Source organism: Diceros bicornis, chromosome 10, assembly GCF_020826845.1.
Source record: "Diceros bicornis minor isolate mBicDic1 chromosome 10, mDicBic1.mat.cur, whole genome shotgun sequence".
Taxonomy (NCBI): Eukaryota; Metazoa; Chordata; class Mammalia; order Perissodactyla; family Rhinocerotidae; genus Diceros; species Diceros bicornis.
This window is the reverse complement of record NC_080749.1, coordinates 22,909,317-22,932,738: the sequence shown is the minus strand read 5'-3', so window position 1 is coordinate 22,932,738 and position 23,422 is coordinate 22,909,317. Positions and strand designations below refer to the sequence as shown.

Here is a 23,422-nt window from a genome sequence, read left to right as displayed (position 1 = left end):
CTCTGTCTACCCATAAAGGACTGACATGAGGGCAGGTTTTCTCTCTCTTCCCCTCTGGTCAGCCTCATGTCGCCTTCAGTTGGCCAATATGCCTTATGCCCATTTGTCAAGCTACGGCATACTGAAAGATATTTAAAAACTAAACTGTTTAGTGGGAACAAATATAGGGAACCCAAATACCTCCATGGCCACACGTCTGTGAACACTCTGTCCAAGCTGTCCACCCGGAGAGCTGACAGTTGACCACACATTCCACCAGGCAGTGAATGCTCATTCTCTGGGGCTTCTCCAAGTTACGCTGCAGATGGAAATAAAATATGATGTTACTGGAGAAATCACATCACTATCAAATCAAATCAAATCACTATCCTTTTATGGGAAAGACTGCCCTTTATTCTACGATAATAATCTCTACATTTTTGTGGGGAAAAAATATTCTTTCTTATATAAATTGGAGGCAATCATAGAAAATGGTTGTCCTTACTTCACAAAATAGAAATTTGTCAGCCCAAATTTCTTTTTATAAAATCCTCTACTCTTGAATAGACCTACAATTAGAATACTGGGAAAGCAGGCAGTTACATGACACAGGGATCTGTCCTGTTGCTCAGCCAGCAAGGAGGCAGGAAGAACTCAGTGCTAAATTCAGGCACCTTACACTTTTGGATTGTCCAATAGCACACACAGAGCTCAAAACTAACAGCTATGTAGGCTAAAAAATAAATAAGAATAAAAACAAAACCAACAATGCATTTAAAGTTCATTAAAAAGATTAATTAGGCTAAAAACATAATCATGGTCTTAATTATGGGCAAAGTTGGTGATACAGTTTATTTTCTTCTTGTCCTCTCTGAAACTAGCATCTAGGCAAAATGTACAAATTTTCTATTGCCCAAGGTAGAAGAGGTCTTGGTGAAACAATAAATCATCTAAGAAACACAGAAAGAATGATTAAAAATTCTGCTATAGGAATCACACACTTTTTGTGTGCTTATTTAGTAAAACTCTGACATTCAACACATGTTAAATGTTGGTAATGTCCACACCAAGCTAAAATTAATGATTATAGCATGATTACTTGCCAAGGGGGCAAAACAGAAATTATCATACAGGATTTATGATCCATTCACGATATACAGATATTCTAGTTAGGTTAATAATTTAGTACTTCTTGAATATTCTTTAAATATTTGTTGGACATATGATATTTGGAAAGCAAAGAAACTGATTTTTCTATTAACAAATAGTTTATATCTTTCTTTGTATCAAAAGAAAAGATTTACTATATACACTAAATGTAAGATTTTCACTGATTTGGAGTTGTTATTGATTGGCAATTTATTTTTCTTGAAGCAGACAGCTTCTTGAGAGGCAGATGAAATGAAATGAAATGTCAAAATAAATCACTGACTCTTGGTAGACAGAACTCTGTCCTGTAATTGGTCAGTTTCAGAATTTCACCAAATGTGACATCTAATTTCAGATGGTCTGGTCTTAGGGTTGGCCTATGGCTATACTGTTGGTTTAGAGAGCATGTTGTGACAGTACTTAACAGAGGTAAGTGAGGATAGGTGAGGAAGGTTTTGTTTTGGTTTTAATTTCCACTTGTAGACTCCACCTATGTTAGGAGAGATGGTACAACTGTTATTTTGCCAGTTTGTTAAAAAAGTTTCTGTGGAAACCTCAGTTGACTGGCCCCATATTTTCAACTTATTCCAAAGGTTGTTTTGGTGATTCTCATAGTGTGACAGCATATGGTCATCTTCATTTCTATTAAACTGCCCTCATAGTGCTTTTCACTTACACATTGGGAAGGAAATGCCAAGATCTTTGGAACAGCTTTTGTCCAAACTCCACATAGTTTGTCACAGGAAAAAAAGAGGCAATAAAATTACAAAAATTCAGAATCCACTAATTCGAAACTTGGTAGAGAGGCATTTTAACTTAACTTGAGAAGAAAAATACAACTGTGCTAATTATCTAGCAAATCATTTGCTAAGCAAGTTAGCAGAGAATTCTAATAGCAAATGTCAGTGTTCATCTTATATTCCAGGGACAGTGTTTACCATATGTGCTAATGAATCAGCTGCCCAATACAAAGTCACATCTAAATGTTACAGTCCCGATATCAATAATTTTTGGCAAGCAAGTACATCTAAATAAGTTGTTCAAAATAATAAAAATAAATTTTTTTAAATGAACCCATTTCCCCAGGGCAAAATGACCTTTCCTGGTCATTTTGACTAAGTTCAAACTAGTGAGATATAACTGTACTATACTAGTACCTCTTACTCTAACTGAACTTGAGCTGCGATGAGAAGAAATCAGAGCCTGTCATTTATGTCAAGCATTGTGGAGGTTGCAGACCAATATTAAGAAACACAAAGCCTTGGGCGTGAGATACAGATGTAAACAAATTACCTGCTCGCATTGGTCCATGCCAACTGACTTGCCGTCACTGCGCACACAGCTCAGAAGGCGGGTCCTGATACCTTGCCCACAGGTTGCATTTTCACTCAACTGGCACGTGCTCCACTCTACAGGCATAGGATCATCACACTGAGTTTCAAAGTTATGGCCATGTGAGCAAAATACAACAAACCTCTGCTTATCTGCATTGGCAGAGAAGGATAGTGAGCACCTAATCCTAAAACCATTTCCAGGTGGCTTCGAAAAGCATCATGCAATTCTTTTATTACAAAACAAACAATCAAACAAATAAAACTGAGTTACCTTCCTAAGTTTGCTTTCTTGAGGTAAAAAGCCAAATAGTTTTTTAGAAACCATCTCACAGTTGGCTGGGTAGGAAAGGAAAGACACTAACCAGGATGGCGAAAGAAAACTAGTTTAAAATCATCTATTTCCTAGGGATAATTAAGACATAAAATAACGCTGAAATGATGCTAGTATTTGATGTAAACTTGAAAATGTTTTCAAGGAATAAATCCAATCATCTAAACCATTTGGTACATTTGGTACAGTGGAGCCAAGAGAGGTACCCCAGAGAAGAAAGAGGGCAAGATATACAGAATCATACGGATTGCTACAGAAACTCTAATTTTAATAAAATTATTCTCTCATGAGAGAAGGTTTTATAGATTTGGCTAGCTGGATTACAAACTAGACAGCTGGGAGTTAGAATAAATTATCCCATAATTAATCTGCTTCTTAACAAACTCTTATTGTTGGTGTGGGTAGAAAGGAAGATCCTTGATCATATACAATGAGAACCTCTTTAAGGAGATTTTCCGTATTTGGCAGATGATCTAAGAGTTTAATACAAATAGCAAACCCATGTACAGTAAAATCAGTATTTTAAAGACATGTTCTTCCAGTAAAGCAAATTTCATTGTATTTCTGAAAAATTACTATAAAAAACAAGGATCTGAAGTATCTTTAACTAAGAAAAAGGGCAAATACACCAGGTCATCTTTCACCTATGAAGACAATCAGACAGCCCCACAGAATTCACTGTGAGGTCTTCTACATGAGAACTCTCAGCAGTGCCTCTGTGACCTCAGGGAGGAATTTGTTTCAGAAAAGGCTATTGCTTTGCCTCTGCAGGCATGTGGTGGTTTGGTTGTCAGTATTGAATTCAATGCTGAGACTTAACATGGTTCCACATTTTGTGGCATTTTGTATATCTGCCACTGCAGGGGATGGCAGGTAGCAGATCAATGTAACTAAATAGTCTTTGGTATTAGACACTGAGTGCTCTGGTGCCTGGAGAAACCTGAGTAGTGGCTGAATAAGGAGGCTGATGTGATTCCCCGTGCCTCGAAAACATGCCCGCCCACCTACCAAAACCACCTACCATTCATCCTTATTAAGACCCATAGAGCAAGTACATCACAAGCCTGAATTTCTTGAAATGATGAAGGCCATGAAAGAGCTCAATTCTATGACAGCATGATTACATTCTATCCTGAATGGTAAATTATCCTTGGCTACTTATTTTTGTTGTTTCAATTTATCATGGCTTAATTTAACTTTATTCTGAAACTTTGCCAAGTCTTTCTAAGCATCTCTGAATTCAGATTCCAGGTGGCCTTACTGAATCTACATGCCAAGTGTGGGCATTTCTTTCTGTAAAGTGACACTGCGAATGTCAAGTCTTCAGTCTTCCTCGCAATACACTCACATACTCTACTTTCAGTCCTTAATCTGGAGAATCAAAACACAAGCAAACATCCTCCCATCAGTCAATGTTCAGGGGAAATGGCATGGTTGTAGATTTCAACTGTACCTGTTAGATTGTACTCGAACTGGAAGCAATTTTCATTGAGGAGGCAAGGCCGCACCTGTGAGTCTTCAGCACACATCCTTGAGCTCAGCGAGGGCCTCAGCAGATGGCGGCTTCTTCTCTGCATTGTGTGGGGATCACATGACTATAGAAATCAAAGAGCAGGCAGGGTTAGAAAGGACTCAGAATTACTTGATAAATTATAACTGATTATCTGTATACATGCAGAGAGAAGAGAGGATTGAGAGCGTTAAACAGAACATTTAGAAAGTAAAACCATTCTGTGATTCACTGTAAATAGTTTTCGGGTTTTTTTCACCTGATAACTCTTTCTTTTCCTGTGTTATGGTGAAGCCTACATTTCTATCTCCCATGTATAATTAGGCAGATGGAGACTATTTTAATAAAAACAAACACCTGAACTCCCAAATAGTCTGCCATGTAGCAAGAGATCAATGCCTTTTGAATGTTTAAATGAGTGGAAAAAGGAAGACACTGTCCCTGTGACCTCAGATAGGCTAGCCCAATAGAAATAACCACACAGGACATTTTAATAAGAAAATCATTTTTAAACCCCAGAACAAACAGGTATATAGAGAGTTATGAAATCAATATTGCCAATATGCCAGAACTTTCCTCTTATTTTGGAGGCCCTCTGATCCACAGGGGATGAGCTGCTGCCTTTTCAAGCAAAATAAATGTATAAATGTGAACTTCAAAGATTCACAAATATTACTTTACCTATGGGTACACATGTCCTCTTATAGCCTCAACTCAAATCATGCCCTTGAGCCAGGTAAACCTGCCTGCCACATCTCATCCAACTTCTCTACCAACAGTGGACTTCAAATTCTCCCTACTGGAATAATCTCATTTCAACTGTCCTAAATCCTATCCTTCCCCTTCTATAGAACACTAATCAGGATTTCATCATTGACAGTCTTTCTTATAATAATGATAAATTCTTCTCTTCCTTCCTGAGCAACCTTCCACCCATGCTCAGAAATTACTCTACAGAATTTGCTTCTAAACATCTGCACATACACATATACTTATATGCTATATTACCCTTATAATATTGTCATTCTTTCTTTATTACCCTGGCTCTTTGCTTTCTTTATAAATTTGAGTGCATGATATATCATGATTTCTACTTCCCGTGTCATTCCCTGGAAATCTTGGTATATATTTTACATAGTGGTTTTTCAATAAATACCATTAAATATGGTCACAGCAACACAATTCCAGACTCAGAAATCTAAAGAGGAACATAGATGCTTAAACCACAGGAGAAATGAAAGTCTCTGAATTAAGGTCACCAAATCATCACTTACATATTTGGGATGTTTTATTTTTATTCCTTTTACTTTTTTAGATATTGTAGCAAGAACACAACTTGTAAACTGAATCTTGGCTGTTAATCAAAATGATTGTACTGAAATATGCAGGAAAATGCCACAATATTTTCTATTAATTTTAAGTGTTTGGAGCTACTGAAAGACATTTACTATCCACGTACTTTATAGTTGGATAATCTGTCAATACTTGTAAAGTAATTTTACACTTTAATTGTATCAAATTGTCTCTAGATGATCAAGAACGGCCACTGAAACTAGGTAATTATTCTTAATTATCTGCAAATAAATCCCATGCTAAATGTTTCCCAATAATTTATTATTAGTTCACCAATTGATTTGATTGTTTGTTCTCATGAGGGGGAAGAGTAACTTAAATGATTTGCCAGTGAAAGAAAATGAAGGTATCTTGGTAGATTTCCTGATTAGTGTTCTACTGCTTTTCTACCTTATAAAAAAATCAATTAATGTCTGAACCAGGTGAATATGTGTAAGAACTTTTGTACCTGCTTAGTCTAAGCCATTAAATAAAGCAAAAGAGAAAATAACACACACATGCACACAGGCACGCACACAAATCAAATTACTATGCAACCTTGAACGAGTCACTTATATACCCTGTATCTTAGTTCGTCATCTAGACCTGGGTGAGAAAAGGGGACGGGGTTAGGGGTGTTGTTTGATGAGATTTAAGAATTTATTCTCTCAGAGCTCACAGTCTGTAAGTCTCAAATTCTTCTGGATGTGGTTTTTAAAATATCCTCTTGAGCCTAACCCATCATTCATAACTATATAGACTTAGATAATTACTTTCTAGAAATTAATATATTGAAAACCAACATCACAGCCAACTCTCCTAACTCTTTATCTATAGAAACATGCAAAGAGGAAGCATGACTGAGATCCACAAACACAATGCAACCTAATCTTAGGCAATATTTTCATGTTCTACCTTTTAAAAATTGTCCTGGAACTGCTAACAAGTGATAGATGGGTTAGTATTCCTCCTCATTTGTTTCTCTCTTAGCTATTTATAGAAAGTTCATAAAATAATGAATTGGTCACAGGGGAGATGAGGGGGGAGTCAAAAAAAAAAAAAAAAAGCATGGCAAAGGCGTTTTACATCTGGATGACTTCTTTATTAGATCAAGACTCCTCAAATATAAACCTGGATCTCCTCTCCTCTAGAGTACTTATATAAAGACATATTGTCAATTTCCTAAATAAAGAAGTGAGAAAGTGATGTGTGGATAACTAACCCAAAGTCAACTTTGGACCAGTTTCATTATAAAGATCAAGGTTATACAGCTAAACTTTATTTGCTAGGGAAGGAGATGACCAATAAGAACCATTTAGTTTCTGGTACATAAGCCTTTTTATGAGATTAGATTTTCTAACTTATTACCTTTGAAAACCAGCACTTCCCTTAAAGTTCAATCTTCCCTTATACCATTGTGCCTTCACACCTTTTGTTCTCTCTAGCAACAAGGCCTTTACCCTTAGGCCTGACCTGAATATTTGTATTTATTCCTCAAAATCACATCAGATATCACTTCCATGAGCCTCCACTGACACCTTTGCAGCCATATAAATGGAATCACCTCATCTAGTAAACATTTTCACTGCACTTGTACATGTATTGATGTGTGTGCATTCTTCCCATAGGATATTTGAAGAGAGAGTCCATGTCTTAATTTTCTTTGACATTGAAAGGCTTGTTCTGTGTCTGGCACACAGTATGTAAATAATAAACATTTATTGTGTAGGATAATTTCGTGCTTCCTGAGCAATAATACTGGATTTTTGTAAGCTGCCATTAGCAGACAAATGGTTAACCCTGGCCTCTGATCACAATGCACAAATGTAAGGGGTCCCTATGGGGACCCCTTGTATATCAGATAAAAAGAGAATTTTATCTTTTTTCTAATTGTCATAAATTTCCTATAAAATCTAGATGGCATTTCCCAGAACAATGGACTCCATCATTAAATTAATAAAAATATCAATAAATGAGTTTTAATTTACCCATATAAAATATGTTAGATATTTTAAATAAATCCAAATAAGAACATATAATTTGATATTTTTCTCACCAACACTGAACTATTAACAATCATGGTTTAATAAAATCTGGCATAAATCCAGGTACTTGTGAATTTAAGTTGCTCTGCAAATTTCTTGTCTGGAGATGAGCATGACTCCAAGTCCTGGCCTTGTCAGCTCCCATCAGACATAGAAACCCAATGTCTTTCTTCTGTTACAAGGTTTATCTGATAATTTTGAAATGGTTTCTCCCTCATTTAGCTGATTAGCCCTGTTGTCAGTAGCTCTGCTGTTTTTCTCTATATCTTTCATGAGGCAAAATGGATACATATGCTATGAACTTGAGTTTTCCTTATTTGGAAAAATGGAGTAAAAAGAGATTCACAAAATACCACTGCAACGCTTCGTAAAGAAATTTTCAATGAAATTAAACCCTAATTCTCAAAGATTGATAAGGGATGAGAAAATCTCTAGGGGAGAAAAAAATGGGCCTGAAAATTGTTACTTATGCCTCTCATGTTCAAAAAAATTCTCACAGATTCTGAGGAGATAGTTACAGGAGTGAAAAAAAAAAGTTCTTTGCAAAGTCAAAAGCACGTAGACAAATATGCTCAGTAAATTTAAGTGACAAGTTATCTCCACAAGTCTCAAACTAAGACTAGTTGGGGATCAATGACCGAAGTTACAGGACCTGTGTGATATTGGCATCCAATAGGAGGAAGCAGAAGGTAGAAATGGGGCTTCTGACATATCCAAAAATATCAAAATGGAAAATGAAACCTGAGAGGAGGATGATTTTGTGTACCCCAAAAGCAGGTGAATAAAGGGGTCCTGGAGAGGTTTGGGGGTTGATGCAGTCTGGGTCCAATGAACTTGCATCATTAACAAGCCAAAGCTCCCTTCCAGGACAATTCCCTGCATGCAAGAGTAACCGGTGGGAAGAGTTTCCAAACTGAGCACAATAGGAAAAACAGCAGTGAAGAAAAAGGGAGGGTCAGGAAACAAAGGGGTAAAGAAAAGTGCTCCAGTAAACCTCACAAGGTGAGCTACTATATTTTTGAACACTCAAAAAAAAAAAGAGGGGCCGGCCCGGTGGCGCAAGCGGTTAAGTGCGCGCGCTCCGCTGCGGCGGCCCGGGGTTCGCTGGTTCGGATCCCGGGCGCGCACCGAAGTACTGCTTGGTGAGCCATGCTGTGGCGGCGTCCCATATAAAGTGGAGGAAGATAGGCACCGATGTTAGCCCAGGGCCGTCTTCCTCAGCAAAAAAAAAGAGGAGGATTGGCGGATGTTAGCTCAGGGCTGATCTCCTCACAAAAAAAAACAAAAACAAAAAAAAAAAAAAAAAAAGAGAACACTGGCCCATGAAAATGAAATTAAGAAAAAATAATCCTGAACCCACACCTCCTTCTAAAAGTTCACAAAACTTCATTTCACAGAAAAATAAGCAAAATAAGGAATCAAATTCAAATACCACAAAAGGGTATTATGCAGAAAAAGAGAATAAAGATCTGAATAACATCCCCATAGATAAATAAAAAAAAGTGCAGCAGAAAGACATGCATGAAAACTATTTCAAAATGAGCTAACAGTCATTTAGCAAATTACACAAGATATGAAAGAACGACATAAGAATTAGAAAAATTCAGAACTTAAGTGATAGAACTCAGTAAATACTTAGAAATAAAAGAAAAATTATTTTCAGAAATGAACATGAAACTGGGAGAAATACAAGAATAAAAATACAACAAATAATGCCTTAAGGAAAACAAAATATAGAAAAAGAAAAAATTGAAGTTAAAGAAATATTTAAAAAGAGATTGAAAGAATTTGAGAAAACCTGGCAAATAGAAAAGTGAGGCAAAACAGATGCCACATGCATATAATAAGATTTTATGGTGAAGAAAACCGAAGCAAGAGAACAGAACGTAACAAAAAAAGGTTCAAGAAAATTTTCAAAAAAAAGAAAGATTTCAAACTACTTATTGAAAGGGTACATCAGAATCACCAATACTGTGAACTCTCATACACTGCTGGTGGGAGTGAAAACTGGTGCAGCCACTATGGAAAAGAGTATGGAGATTCCTCAAAAAATTAAGAATAGAACTACCATACGATCCAGCTATTCCACTGCTGGGTATTTATCCAAAGAACTTGAAAACACCAATGCGTAAAGATACATGCACCCCTTCGTTCACTGCAGCGTTATTCACAATAGCTAAGACTTGGAAGCAACCTCAGTGCCCATCAAGGGATGAATGGATAAAGAAGACGTGGTATATACACATAATGGAATACTACTCAGCCATAAGAAACGATGAAATCCAGCCGTTTATGACAACATGAATGGACATTGAGGGTATTATGCAAAGTGAAATAAGTCAGGGGGAGAAAGTCAAATACCGTATGATCTCACTCATTACGTAGTAAATAATAACAACAACAAACAAACACATAGAGACAGAGATTGGATTGGTGGTTACCAGAGGGGAAGTGGGGAGGGAGGAGGGCGAAAGGGATAATTTGGGACATGTGTGTGGTGATGGGTTGTAATTAGTATTTGGGTGGTGAACATGATGTAATCTATGCAGAAATAGAAGCATAATGATGTACACTTGAAATTTATACAATGTTATAATCCAATGTTACTGCAATAAACAAAAAGTTAAAAAAAAAAAGAATCACCAATACTGTGACTTATCCTAGTAAAATTACTAAGATTTAAAGAAAAACAAAAAATATTCTTTGAGCATCTAGGCAAGAATACCAGATGGTTTATAAAGGAAATAAAATCATATTGTCAGTAGACTTTTTAACAGGAAAAATTCATGCTGGAAAAAAATGCAGAACTATAATAAAGATACACAAAGAAGAAAAGAAAAAACATGATCCAAGGATTTTACATCCAACAAAGCTGACTGTCAATTAAAAGACCACACATAAACTGTAACAACATGCAAGAACTCATATGATGATTTCATAATGATATAAATATAGTCACACGTAGTGAAAGATGCTAGGAAAACAACTCTTTATTTTGAAAACTGGCAAATTAAGGGCAAATGGGACTGGCCCAGTAGCGTAGTGGTTAAGTTTGGTGCACTCTGCATCAGTGGCCTGGTGTTCATGTGTTCGGATCCCAGGTGTGGACCTACACACCACTCATCAAGCCATGCTGTGGTGGTGTCCCACATACAAAATAGAGGAAGATTGGCAGAGATGTTAGCTCAGAGCCAGTCTTCCTCACACACACACACAAAAATTAATTAATTAAGGGTAAATAAGCATTTTTCCTGCCTTTTCTATATAGAATGGATCAGTAGGTAATTAAACAGCAGTTGAGGCAAAATTTCTCCTTACAGTAGTACTTCCATAAGTAAATGAGTAAGGATGATAGAATTGGGATGTTGCCATTTTGCATTTCCTAAATGATAAAGGGTCTAGACCTTGACCATCAAAGATAGCTAAGCTCATAAAAAGATAACGATACATTATGTGTCTCCTGAAAAAGAACACACATTCTGTGAAAGAGTCTTGACAAAGGAATCAAATCTGAATCTGATTAAGCCTCTATATCCAACTCCTAATTTACAGTAAATTCAAGGACAGCAGAACATGTTAAACCTCACCATGGGGATGCAATTCACTAGACAGACTGGGAAATTCTACGGGAAAGATGACCTCTTTCCCTTTTCAATAAGTTGCTAGGAAGAAAAAGAAAGAAAGAAATGGGAGGAGAAGCTATAATAAAGAGATTTAAAGACATATATAAAAACAGGCATAATTAAACTATAATGTGTGGCCCCCTCAGATTATAGATCTATAAGGAAAAGTAAGGAAAAGATTATCACAGAAGTCAGTACAAAGTTTACTTCTGAGGGAAGTGAGGAGGTTATAATTGGGAGGAACCTACGAAGCTCTTTGTGGGTAACTGGCAAGTTTCTACCTCCTAACCTGGGTGGCTATTTCAAGGGTGTTTGCCCAATAATGATTAACTGTACATTTGCTTACGTGGTTTTCTGTATTTGTATTAAAATCAATATTTTAAAAAGTGTAAAAAAATTTCTATCATCATCCTTGGAAGATTTAGGTTTCATTTCACTATAGGATTTGATGGTCTCCTGAAAGCAATCTTTTCCAAAGTGTGTTGTTTTCTATAGTGTGTTAATAGGTGCCAAGAGAGAAAATGGTTTCATAGTCATATGCATTTAGGAAACACTGAACTAAATAGTGCTAAACAAGGATTTTTACAATAGATCTTTACTATGTTTGGCAGAGTCTGCTATTAAGTCATCAAATTTCTTCCTGGGCACAGGACTGGACCACATATCCCAGCCTTTCTCGCAGTTAGGTGTGACCATGTTACTGAGTCTGACAAAAGAAAGGTAAGCAGAAGGCTATGTGTGACACACCAATCCTGACCCTAAAACCTCCCACATGCCCTCCTCCATGCTCTTCATCCTTTCCAGTGAGCTGGAATGGTGGTAACCCGAATGACTTTGTAAGCCAAGCTTGAAGATGGCAGACCCTGCACTAGCCTGGGTCCCAGAATGACAGCATGGAGCAGAGAGTATCCTTTCCTCACCAAGAAAACTCACTTAGGACAGTTCAGTGGGAGATAAAATTATATTCCATTTGAGCCATTACAATTTGGGGTTATCTGTTTTTGCCAATTATCTATAACTACTACACCGTGCATTGTGACTCCACAGTAGTCTCAAACATTTATTTATTAATTTAGCATTCAATATACATTTTGGGAAACAAAGATTTAAAGACATAAATGAGTGTGAAATTCTTTGTTGGTTATAGTTATTAATTTATAATCTATATGAATGAGTTGCTCTCCTTGAAAACTCGTCTATTAAGGTTTCCATTCACTTTAAACAAACAGATTTTGAGAATACATTAGATGCAAGGCACTGTACCAATGAATAAAACATCATCTCAGGGAGAATTTTCTTTTTATACTCTGGATTTTCAAGACATCATACCTTGTCTCCCCAAAAGACTTACAATTACATTTTAAAAGAACATGTTAGGGGCTTAAAAGGAAATACAGTCATTTCATCTTCCCTATAAAACAAAAGCACCTATTGACTGCGCCTCTGAGGAAGTTAACTTTAATTTGTATTGGAAAGTAAGGTGGCAGGTGAGTGAGTTCGGTCTTAGTCATCCAAAGAAGTGTTTTTTCAAACTTCAAGCTATGATGTATTAGTGGGTTGTGAACACAATACTAATAACTAATACTTCTGTAGTGCTTACCATGTGCCAGTCACCACTCTAATTTCTTCAAATGAACTCATTTCATCCTCATAACAGCCGTATGAAGTAGATATATTATTTTCCCCATTCTACTAATGGCACAGAGAGGTTAAGTAATTTCATCAGGATCACACAGCTAGAAAAGGGAAGAGCCAAGATTCTAACCCCATCTAACCCCATGGACTAGAGTCCATGTTCTTAACTATTATGCTATCTTGGTTTTCAATTTAGTGGGTTAAAATCAGCACTTTTAAAGCTGATAGAGCATAGCATGGAAAATGTCTGTCGTATACTCAGGGGGAGAATTATTTCATGAAACTTACATATATAAAATATCCATAAGTAAATAATGATGTGTATGCTCATTTGGGATATAAAATGCATTTCTTACAGTGTGTCATGGTCAAAAATGTTTAAAAGCAACCAATCTAATAAAATATGCTTATCAAAAGAATTCTTTCATTAAATAGACTGTCATGATCAATATTGCAAAACTGTTTTCATTAAATAGGTTTGTTTGCTTTTTATTTTGCGAGTATGAACTATAACTTTTTTTAAAAGGAGGATGTATGTTCATTCTATTTTTCTTTCTAGAGTATTTGTCTCTACAGTAAAAACTATTTTCCTCTTTAAATATTAGGATTAATTACAGGATAGAACAATTGTTAAATTAAGTTTGTACCTAGAAAACTGACAATTCTTTTCAATTATATGGGATCAAAAGCAAAAATATGATTCTGTAATAAAAGTTAATTTCTAAAGCATACCCCTTCCCATAGGAAACAGATATAGGGGTAGGTTGGTGCCCCCCCCTCTGGTTAGGTCTAGATAACTTGGACCTGACCAGAGGGGAGAGCAAAAGGGGCTGCCTGTGTCAACTCTTTGTGTATTGGAAGAGCAATTATATTAAAAATATTCCCTTCCCCACAGGGTCCTTTGTGATAGAATAGGAAGTGAAGTCAAAACTTAAAAACTGTTGTTCACCATTTAGGCTTGGGCTAGTATCTTCACCATAAATTGGAAGGGAACAGAACTGAAGTGGGTACTCCAGCAGTAAGGCACAGAGAGCATTCTTGTACGTATGTTTTGGCTCCTCTCATCTAATGTAGGCATTCTCTTTACCTTAGCCAACTTCTTCTGTAAATACACCTAATACTAGAGTAGTGGTTCTCCAAGTATGGTCCCAGGACCAGCAGCATCAACATCACCTGGGAACTTGTTAAAAATGTAAATTACTGGGCCCCATTCCAGACCTACTGCATCAATAACTCTGGGAAAAAACAAACACACATACACACAACTCCAGAGTCGGGTTCAGCAATCTGTGTTTTAATGAGTCTTCTGGGTGATTCTGATGCACTCTCTAGTTTGAAAACCACTGTCCTCAAACCACTGTTTGAACTTTATATGTCCAATGACAATCTCCTAATTTCCCATCTTTCCTAACTCTGTTAATGGCAACTCTAGCCATCAAAAGGCTCAGGTCAAAAACTTGGAGTCATCTTTGACTCCTTTATTTTTCTCACATCTTACAACCATATATCTCTCCCCTTTCCTAGCATGTAACTTCCATGAGGGCTGCGATGTGATCTTGTTGATTGTTGATGTTCCCAGTACCTGGAATAGGCCCAGGTCCACTAGAGATATTTGATAACAGATTTCAACAGACAGTATGTTAGTGAGTGACAGCCCAAGCCTTGCAAGGACACTCTGGCTCAAATAGAGAGAACATTTATCACTTAGTCTCCCCAGGACTTTGGGATATTTAATGAGTTTAATGAGATTACTGAATATAAGCATTTTGAGTTCTTGGGAGTTTTGGATTTTATAAGTACAGTGAACTCATTATTAATGCATTTTGAACAGGTAAAAGATAGCATATAACAAAGGAATATTTACTATGACATCATGGCAAACTGGATCAGAAACCAAAATTCAATAAACTAAAGTTACTGGTCAATCAGAAGGCCAGAGATTGGATTCCTGGGTCCTACAGTGATGGGCTCTGTCTCTTCTTGTACTTTACCCCAGATGTGAGGGGTCAGACAAGTCATACAAACCTATGTATAGCAGAATAGCCTCTTATAGCTTCTGCTTGTCTTTTGAGAGATAACAATGTTGGAGCCTGAAACCATATTCTGGGTGCTGTCCTATCTCCAAAATAATAGCAACAGGCAACATTTTAGAGCATGAACATATGCCTAGTACTGTGGTGAACATTCCATGTGGATTATCTCATGAAGCCCTTCAACTTCCTAATAAGTTTTAATATCCCTGTTTTTACAGATGATGAAGTCGAGGCTCAAAGAATATAACAACTTTGTAGTAGATGCTCAAGCCTGGATTTGACTCTGGGAGGGCTAATTTGCTTCTTAGCATCTTAAACTGTTCTACTTGTAAAGTAGTAGTACTTGTGAAATATGTTGAGGTGGGGACAGTGGGTAAAACAGTGCATCACAGAGCTGTATTGTGATTGTGGTCATTGTAACTGCTATTTATTTTAACCTGGAAAGCATTTAGTATGGACAATGGTAAATAGAGATGGAGAAAGAGAGAGAGAACAGACACAAGGAACTATGGCTTATAAACTAACACAAAAGCAAGATAAATTACAGACTGAAGAACAGGAGAGTCAAGCTAGGGATAGGACAATGAATAAGGCGTGCTGCCTGCCTCTGCGAGCCCACAGTTCATGAAAGAAGCTCCAGCTAGGGCCTGGCTCATCAGATTTAGGGAGCTAATTGGAAGGAGTGTGCCAGACACATGCCTCAGTGTAATGGGACTGACAAGAGCAGGGGCAGAAGCTATGATATCATCAACATGATATAATGTTCCTGATAAAACTTTGCTGGCCTATTGCTAAGAAGTTAGGATGACACATAAATATCAGGAGATTTTTGCTTAGCTAAGATGTTTGAGTGAAGATTATATAACAGTCAGGGACATGCCCACATAGTCCTTCTGGCTGGTATTTTATGACACAAAGGAGTTGTGAAGTTACAAATTTACAATCCAATCAGATGCCTTGGAACAAATGAATGATGTATGGCATATCCAATCAGAGAATCTGAGGCAGGCACCTGTGTATACTACTGTTGGGGCTTGGGAAGGAAGAAGGAAGAAGGGCCCAAAAACAGGCCAAAATAGTGGACTGTGTTCCTCAAAAATGTTGAAGTCATGAAAGAGAACGAAATACTGAAGCGACTAAAGAGATATGATCACTAAATGCAATATGGTCTGGATCCTGTAATCAAAGGAATATAATGCTATAAATGGCATTATTGGGACCATTGAGAACATGGGAATATGGCCTATAAATTGGCTTTAAGCATTATATCAACATTATATTTCCTGAATTTGTTAACCCTGCTGTGATTATGTTAGAAAATATCCTTGTACTTAGAAAACGCATACTGAATTATCAATATAAGGGATTAAAGGGCATGATACCTTCAACATATGCTCTAATGATTCAGAAAAAATAATAGTATGTATATACACACACATTCATATAGCATTATTTTTTCATATATATATATGTATGTATGTATGTGTGTGTGTCTGTGTGGAGAGAGAGAGATGCTTAGGTGTATGTGTCTTTGTGTTTGTGGGGGAGAGAGAGAAAGATAAAGCACATGTGGCAAACTTAAAAACTGATGCTGTGAATTTTCTGTACGTTTGAAGTTATTTTGAAATAAATTTTTTTCAATAACAGAGAACTATAAATGGCACTAGCACACTGATATTTAAGAGACACTAATGAATGACATAAAAGAAGCACATATTCATAACTGTCTATATGCCACCCAGAGGATCTGTGGGTGGCAACTGCTATTTGGATTGAGAACACACAAACTCTTAATCTCAATCACTGTCTCTCTCTCTTTTCATTTCCCCTTCCCCTCCTCCTCCACCTCCTCCTTCTTCTTTTATTTCCATGTGACACTTCTCTTTCTTCACTCTAAGCCCCAACCATTCAAGGACCAAATGTGAAGCCAAAATAAGCAATAAAGTGAACTGGGGCTCCTGGCCTGTGATGGGCCCCAGAATGTCATCTGGAATGAGAATCTCAGGATGAAAGTTTGGGTCTCTGCCAGCTGTGCTGGAGTGCTGGGCCCATCTTCAGACCTCAGAAAACTAAAGAGAGTCGATCTGTGATTTTTTTAATGTTAGTGTCCCCCTCCATTCCCATTCTCCACCGTAAACCAAAGAAAAGGGGTTTAACAATGCATCTAGAATGTGTCTGGGATCTCCTCTCCACTTTTGTCCTTCCTCTCCCACTAAAGATTATTGGGCCCCTTTCCTCTCAGAAGAATCTTAGCTTTGGTTGGTCAAAGCCACTTGATGTGCTAGAGGAAGAAAAGTGTTATGAAGTTCTATACACAGGGATGACAACACAGAGGGTGCCCCCGGGGGACTTTGATCTGGGTTCATTCTTTCTAGTCACACCACTGCTCTAGCCTCTCACACTGAACCTTTTCTTTCTTCTTTTTTCCTCTTCTACCCCAACATTTCCCTACTCTCTTTCGCCTAACTAACCCTTATTCCTCTCTGAGGGTTTCATATGAATATTCTCTCCCTGGAAACTTCACTGACCCTCCCAGGGGTTAGAAAATGTGCCAATATACCCCGTCATGACATCCTTTGCTTATTGTTTTTTTGTGTGTGTGAGGAAGATCGGCTCTGAGCTAACATCTGCCAATCCTCCTCTTTTTGCTGAGGAAGACTGGCCCTGGGCTAACATCCATGCCCATCTTCCTCCACTTTATATGGGATGCCGCCACAGCATGGCTTGCCAAGTGGTGCGTCGGTGCATGCCTGGGATCCGAACCTGCGAACCCCAGGCCGCCGCAGTGGAGCACGTGCACTTAACCGCTTGCGCCACCAGGCCAGCCCAACTTATTGTCTTTTAACACCTGCTACTCTGTTGAAGTTGATTAGGAATTTTCTGCATTCTTCGTTAGACTGTATACTCCTTGAGGACAAGGAATCTTCATCATTATAGCCCCAATGTCTACCATAGCATTCACCACAGAAGGCACTTAATATTGGTTGAATACATAATATTTACAATTTATTTTTGTACTATGTGCTAGACATTGTGCTAAATCATTTAGATGTACTAGTCCTCACTCTAACTTGTGAGTTGTGCACTATTATTCCAATTTTCCTCACTTATTGAGCTTAAACACCTTGCCCAAAGTGCCAGTGCTAAGAAGGGAGACAGGGAGGAAAATGAATACAATGCATTTGAGCTGTTTCTAAATCTCAGACTTATTTCCTACAATTGTTTACTCAGCATTGCTATGTACCTCACATTTGCCTTTCAACATGGAAATTAGCATCTAGAAAGTAAGACACACAACCAAATTGAGAAGGTCCATTTTATCTGGGGGTCTTCTGGAATGGGGAAAAAATGCTGGAGGATGGGAAGATAGTTTCTATAACATGTGTAATTATAAACTAATTTGAGGGTAAAAACACCTATAGGATTTATATCTGCAATTTCAGAATTATTATTATTTTTCTATTGCTACCATAAAATAAACATAGTATTTTAAAACTTAAAAAAAAAAACCCTACATAAATATGGAGAGCTAAGGAATACTAGTGGGATATGATACATCTAATATAGCCAAGCACATTACATCTTTAAGAAATTGTAGTTCACTTAAAATTTTTCATAGATATTTTTCAAGGTAATATGTATACTGTAACCAAAATAGAAAGGAGGTGAAGACTTTGTGACAAATACATAAATTTTAAAAAGCTTAAGTGTGTCTAAAATTCAGCAAGAGTTGTCTCTGTCCATTATGACTCATCAGATATGCCACTTTATGGAGAAGTTCCCTGGCAATCAATGCTGTAGTGCGCTACAGGGGTAAATACATTTTCACATTCTTTTTCTATAAAACCAACTTTGGGGATTGAAATGATGCAAAGGAAGACGTGTAGGATAACCTTCATGTACTATAAACACATGTTTAAAATTCGAAGTGAAAACCTGGCCTTTACTTCTTGGACATGAAACATACATTTGGGATGGAATAGAAATCACAAGTAAAACGGCACATAGATCACAAACCTGAGTTCAAAACTGTTAATACACAGTACTTTGATACTAAAGTTTTAATAAAAGCCATCATAATAATGAAATATCACTGATAATAAAGACAGATCTCTCATAGATCAAAGAGAAGAACAGAGTCATTTCAAAAAGTTAAATTTTATATTTCACTATTTTAAAAAGCTGAAATAGAAATTCTTTTCATACTTCTTGAAGAATACTTTGTATTTACTTTAGAAAGCTATGAGCAATTAGAAATATTTATCATAAGTGAATTTGGGCTGTGACTCTGATGTTTTAAAATTTTCAATATTACTAATTTTTGATGTATTTGTAATCCCAATAAAAATCATATTTGAAATTCCAAAAAATAATTATTATACTCACTTTTGTAGATCAGTAAATTGAGCTTCAAAGAGTGTCAGCAACCTCTCAAAGTCACACAGCATAATAAACAGAACAGAAACCAGACTTGATATGCCCTTTTTGCTATCTTCTTGGACCTCAAGAACTGCATCAAGTACTGTCTTTACATACATACTTTATGAACAATGTTTTATCAGTATTAATTCAATAGCAAGCAGAATAATTCGTCATCAATCCCCACTCTAAATTATATGGATGACTAAAATCTTCCAAGTACACTGTTCAATGATCTGGATGTTCCTATGTCAAAAATATCCTATAAACAAAATTAGAGATTTTGAGAATTTATTTTAGCATATTGTGAAGGGGGCATTGGCAGAAGTCTATTTCCTTAAAAAATTAAAGTCATTTGCCTCTAGAATAAAAGTCATTTCTCCATGTCTCTGTTTCTTCACTCATAGATTTACCCTTTACAACTCACAATGAAGTGAAGACAATGAAATAAGCTTGAGAGCACTTTGAAGAACAAAAAGCATTCTACAACACAAAGTGGTGTTGTCCATATTGCAATTGTGAGGCACTCAGGTGAGGGGAGGAGTTCATGCTGGACTGTGCCGTGAGACAGCAGTTTAGCAAAGCATCATCTAAATGAAAACTAAGAACCATCAAGTTCCGACTCATCACCAATTACCCAAAGGTTGGAGCCACTCAATCAATTGCCCCCAGAAACAAACTGAAAATCAGTGGAGCACAAAATAGATGACAGTCAGACTCTGGAATGTGAGTCAGCGAGCATAAGGAAGGCTGACAACTGCTGAAGTGGAGTCTTTGGGGATGGTAGACACACATGTGTGACGCAAAGAGAACTCCCCATTGCAAGGACTCTCCACTCTCTACTGGCATAGACTCAGAAATAAATAATACATTTAAAGGATAATTTAGCTTATATTCTCTTAAGAAGCGTGGTGTGTTTGCTTAGCCTGGAGGCCCAGTGCAACTAGAAAGAGGCAAAAGAAAGCAACATAGGTAAACGTGGGAGGGAGCAGGCCATTGTAAGTTTGGAAACTCTAGCACAGTTAATGGAGGCAAAACTTCAGAGCATTCTATTGAACGCACATGATGAATTTTCATAACATTAGAACGGCTTGCCAAGTTATGAATGAATAGGTCAAGCTGAAAGAATACAGATGCTGGCTTTTGAATTAGGCTCAATTTCAAATTTAGATTCTGAATCTCAGGTATGAGTCTGATAAGTTATTTCACTTCTGTATCGTTCACTTTCCTCACTAATAAAAAGCGGCTAATAATGCTATAATATGAGTATTAAATGATATAAAGCATATAAAATGCCTAGTATAGGGAAACACTTTTTTTAATTTGCTTTTACTTAAAAGAGCGGTTCCAAGGCTACACTGAAACCAATGGTATACATTATTTCCAAAGCTGAATGCTCATTTTGCTTCTATGTGTCCTAAGTTCTAATGAAATTGATGGAGTTAGGAGTGGACAAAATGTGTCTGCATTGGTTCCTGTATGATAATGTGTGTTTGTGTGTGTGTGTGTGTGTGTGTGTGTATGGGGAGGAGAGAGGGAGGAGAAGAAGAAGAAGGATGAGGAGGAAGAGGAGGGGAAGGACGAGGGAGGGGAAGAGGAAAGGTGGGAGAGAGGAGGACATGAGGAGAAGGGAGAAGGAGAAGGAGGAGGGGAGAAGAGAGCACAAAGGTAGCCTACAGCATTGGAAAATGGTTACTCCCTGTGGCCACAAGCCTGCAGGGAATTTCTGAGTCCTCCAGGAAGGATGGCTTTGTAGGGAAAGGGCAAAAGGCTAAACGAGTGATGACTCACCTAGGAGCAGTGAGAGTCACTATATATGCTCCTGATTGACTCCTTCTTGTTGTACATTCAATCCTCTAGCTTCCATTAAAAAGTAAAGCTTTATAAAATCATTCAAAATGAATTTCTTTGAGCTAGATGTTGGTCAATATCACATGAGAAGAGAAAACAAAAACCAAGAGAAAAATCTCCAAGGTTTTCTTTAGAGGGTTGCAAATCATTGAATTATGAGTTACACAGATATTTACAAGCTTGACCTAGATAGAGTACAGTAATCTATAAACGCTGTTCAAGTGATTTATGGCAAAACTGTTCTAACACATTAACAATGGCAGGAAATGTATTTAATTTATTCTCAGGGATGCACATTTACATTATTCACAACAAGCCATTTATAGGGAAATGTGCAATCCTTAAACTAAAGTGAATGCATCTCTAGTGGGTTTTGAACAGTTATAACTGTCTAATAAATGCCTGTATCCTAACTTACTGTACAAGCCAATGTAAATGTTCACTAGCTCTCCTGTAAGCACTTAATTCTATGAATTAGTGAACAGCTCTGCACTGCATGGCAGAATCTGTAGACTAAGTTGGCTGGGTCCTAAATGATATAGAATTTACTTTTCTTGCTGAAATTTTGCTAGAACCTGAAAAATAAAATCATCCTTTATTCCTGATCCCATATTCTAGATTTGTCAGAAGTAGTAGAGGGATATATGTCAAGGTTCTGAGGATCTCTTAGCGTATTTGGCTACTGTCTGGAAAATGTACCCTGTGGCAGACTATGTCATCGGTCTAATTTGCACTCACCCTGCATCAAAGACAAAAATAATATTCTGGGCTTTTTGGGTTCTTTGTAAAAACTATACACATGTCTACAGCTTGCAGACTGAGTAAAGAAGAGAGATAGGAAAGAAGAAAGATGTGGAGAAACAAGTGAGCTGTGTGCTAAACCACAGGGGCTTTCCTATGTGCTATCATTTATTTCTCTCAGGAACCCCTTGTGATATAGTTACCAAAGTAACTATGTTATATATGTGACGAGTGAGGACTATATCTCTAGATATAGATGGCGCAATTACAATTCTAATAGTCAATTTCTTATCAATAAACAGCGTAGCCCCAATTTAAAATAATTAAACTGGAACTGCCAAAACTCTGTACCCTTTGCAGATCTTAACGTAGAAAACTCAATGAACAGAATATTGCTCTCTCACACATTTAGACAGCTAAGTTTTATAAAATGGAATTATATTATGCATCTGAAACATAAAACATTTCATTGATTTCATGTCTTTTGTTCTTGATGATGCCTCCAGTTTCTCCAACTATGTGTTCTCTGTCTCCTGACCATTGGTCAAGTGATTCCTTGTCACTGTGCAAACACTTACGTGAACTAGAAGCCAATTCTTCCTATGATTCCCAGGGAAACCTATTGTAGTGATAAGATATCTACAAATAACCACCATCTTTTATAAAACAATAGTTTTTTTTCCCTCCTCTTTTGCACACTGTACCTTCTTGGATTAGTAAATGACTTTGACAGCTAGCTTGTACAGCTGACGCATTTTAAACACAGAGAAACCTGTTTCCAAGCGCTGAAAGACCATGCCCTGAGGCCTAATAGACATTGGAGAGTTCCATGGTCTAAGCTTGTTTTAAAGCCAGGGAATCATAACTCAATTTTACAGGTGTTTGATAATATAGGCAGAATTCCATTATTCTAAATGCCATTATGACAAAGATTGTATCCAACAACCTATTTCCATGTAACATTCAATTATCCATGGCAACAGTAATTTGTTGTATTAATTATAATGATGCTCTATTGCAAAACAAATAATGTTCTATTGCCTAACAAAAATTTCAGCCCAATTCTTTCAAACTAAGGGTCATTCCCAATGAGAATAAAGTGTAAGAGTGTATTATATTAACAAAGTAATTCTCATTACTATTTCTCTGGAAAAGTAAAGGTCTGAGTAGGGAAGAGAAAAGAAAAGGGCTTTATTTACTCTTTATTTAGCTCTTCAATAAAAAGAGCTTTATTTACTAACGAAAATGAAGGTGCTATATTGTACTTTACTAAAAATCTACCTCAAGGTTTTCCACTAACCCCTAATAAAAGAAAGAATCAGAAAAAGTTAGTTCTGGTAATTGACTAGACCATTACTAGCTGTTGTACTTTGAGAATAACTATTTGGTCCTGTGTCCTCATCTACAACATGGACATGAACATATCTGTCTCAAATCCCT

At 37.0% G+C, this 23,422-nt stretch overlaps 1 protein-coding gene across 1 annotated transcript in view; it reads right to left on the bottom strand.

The window, feature by feature from the left end:
* The window catches only part of THSD7B (thrombospondin type 1 domain containing 7B), an 808,101-nt gene that overhangs the window by 39,033 nt on the left and 745,646 nt on the right, over positions 1-23,422 (bottom strand). Inside the window, exons 18-20 of the mRNA XM_058548890.1 lie at positions 4,247-4,388; positions 2,422-2,537; positions 181-298 (exon numbers count right to left, since the gene is read on the bottom strand). Of these exons, the coding sequence (XP_058404873.1) occupies positions 181-298; positions 2,422-2,537; positions 4,247-4,388 (376 nt within the window). The remainder of the gene's footprint in view (positions 1-180; positions 299-2,421; positions 2,538-4,246; positions 4,389-23,422) is intronic.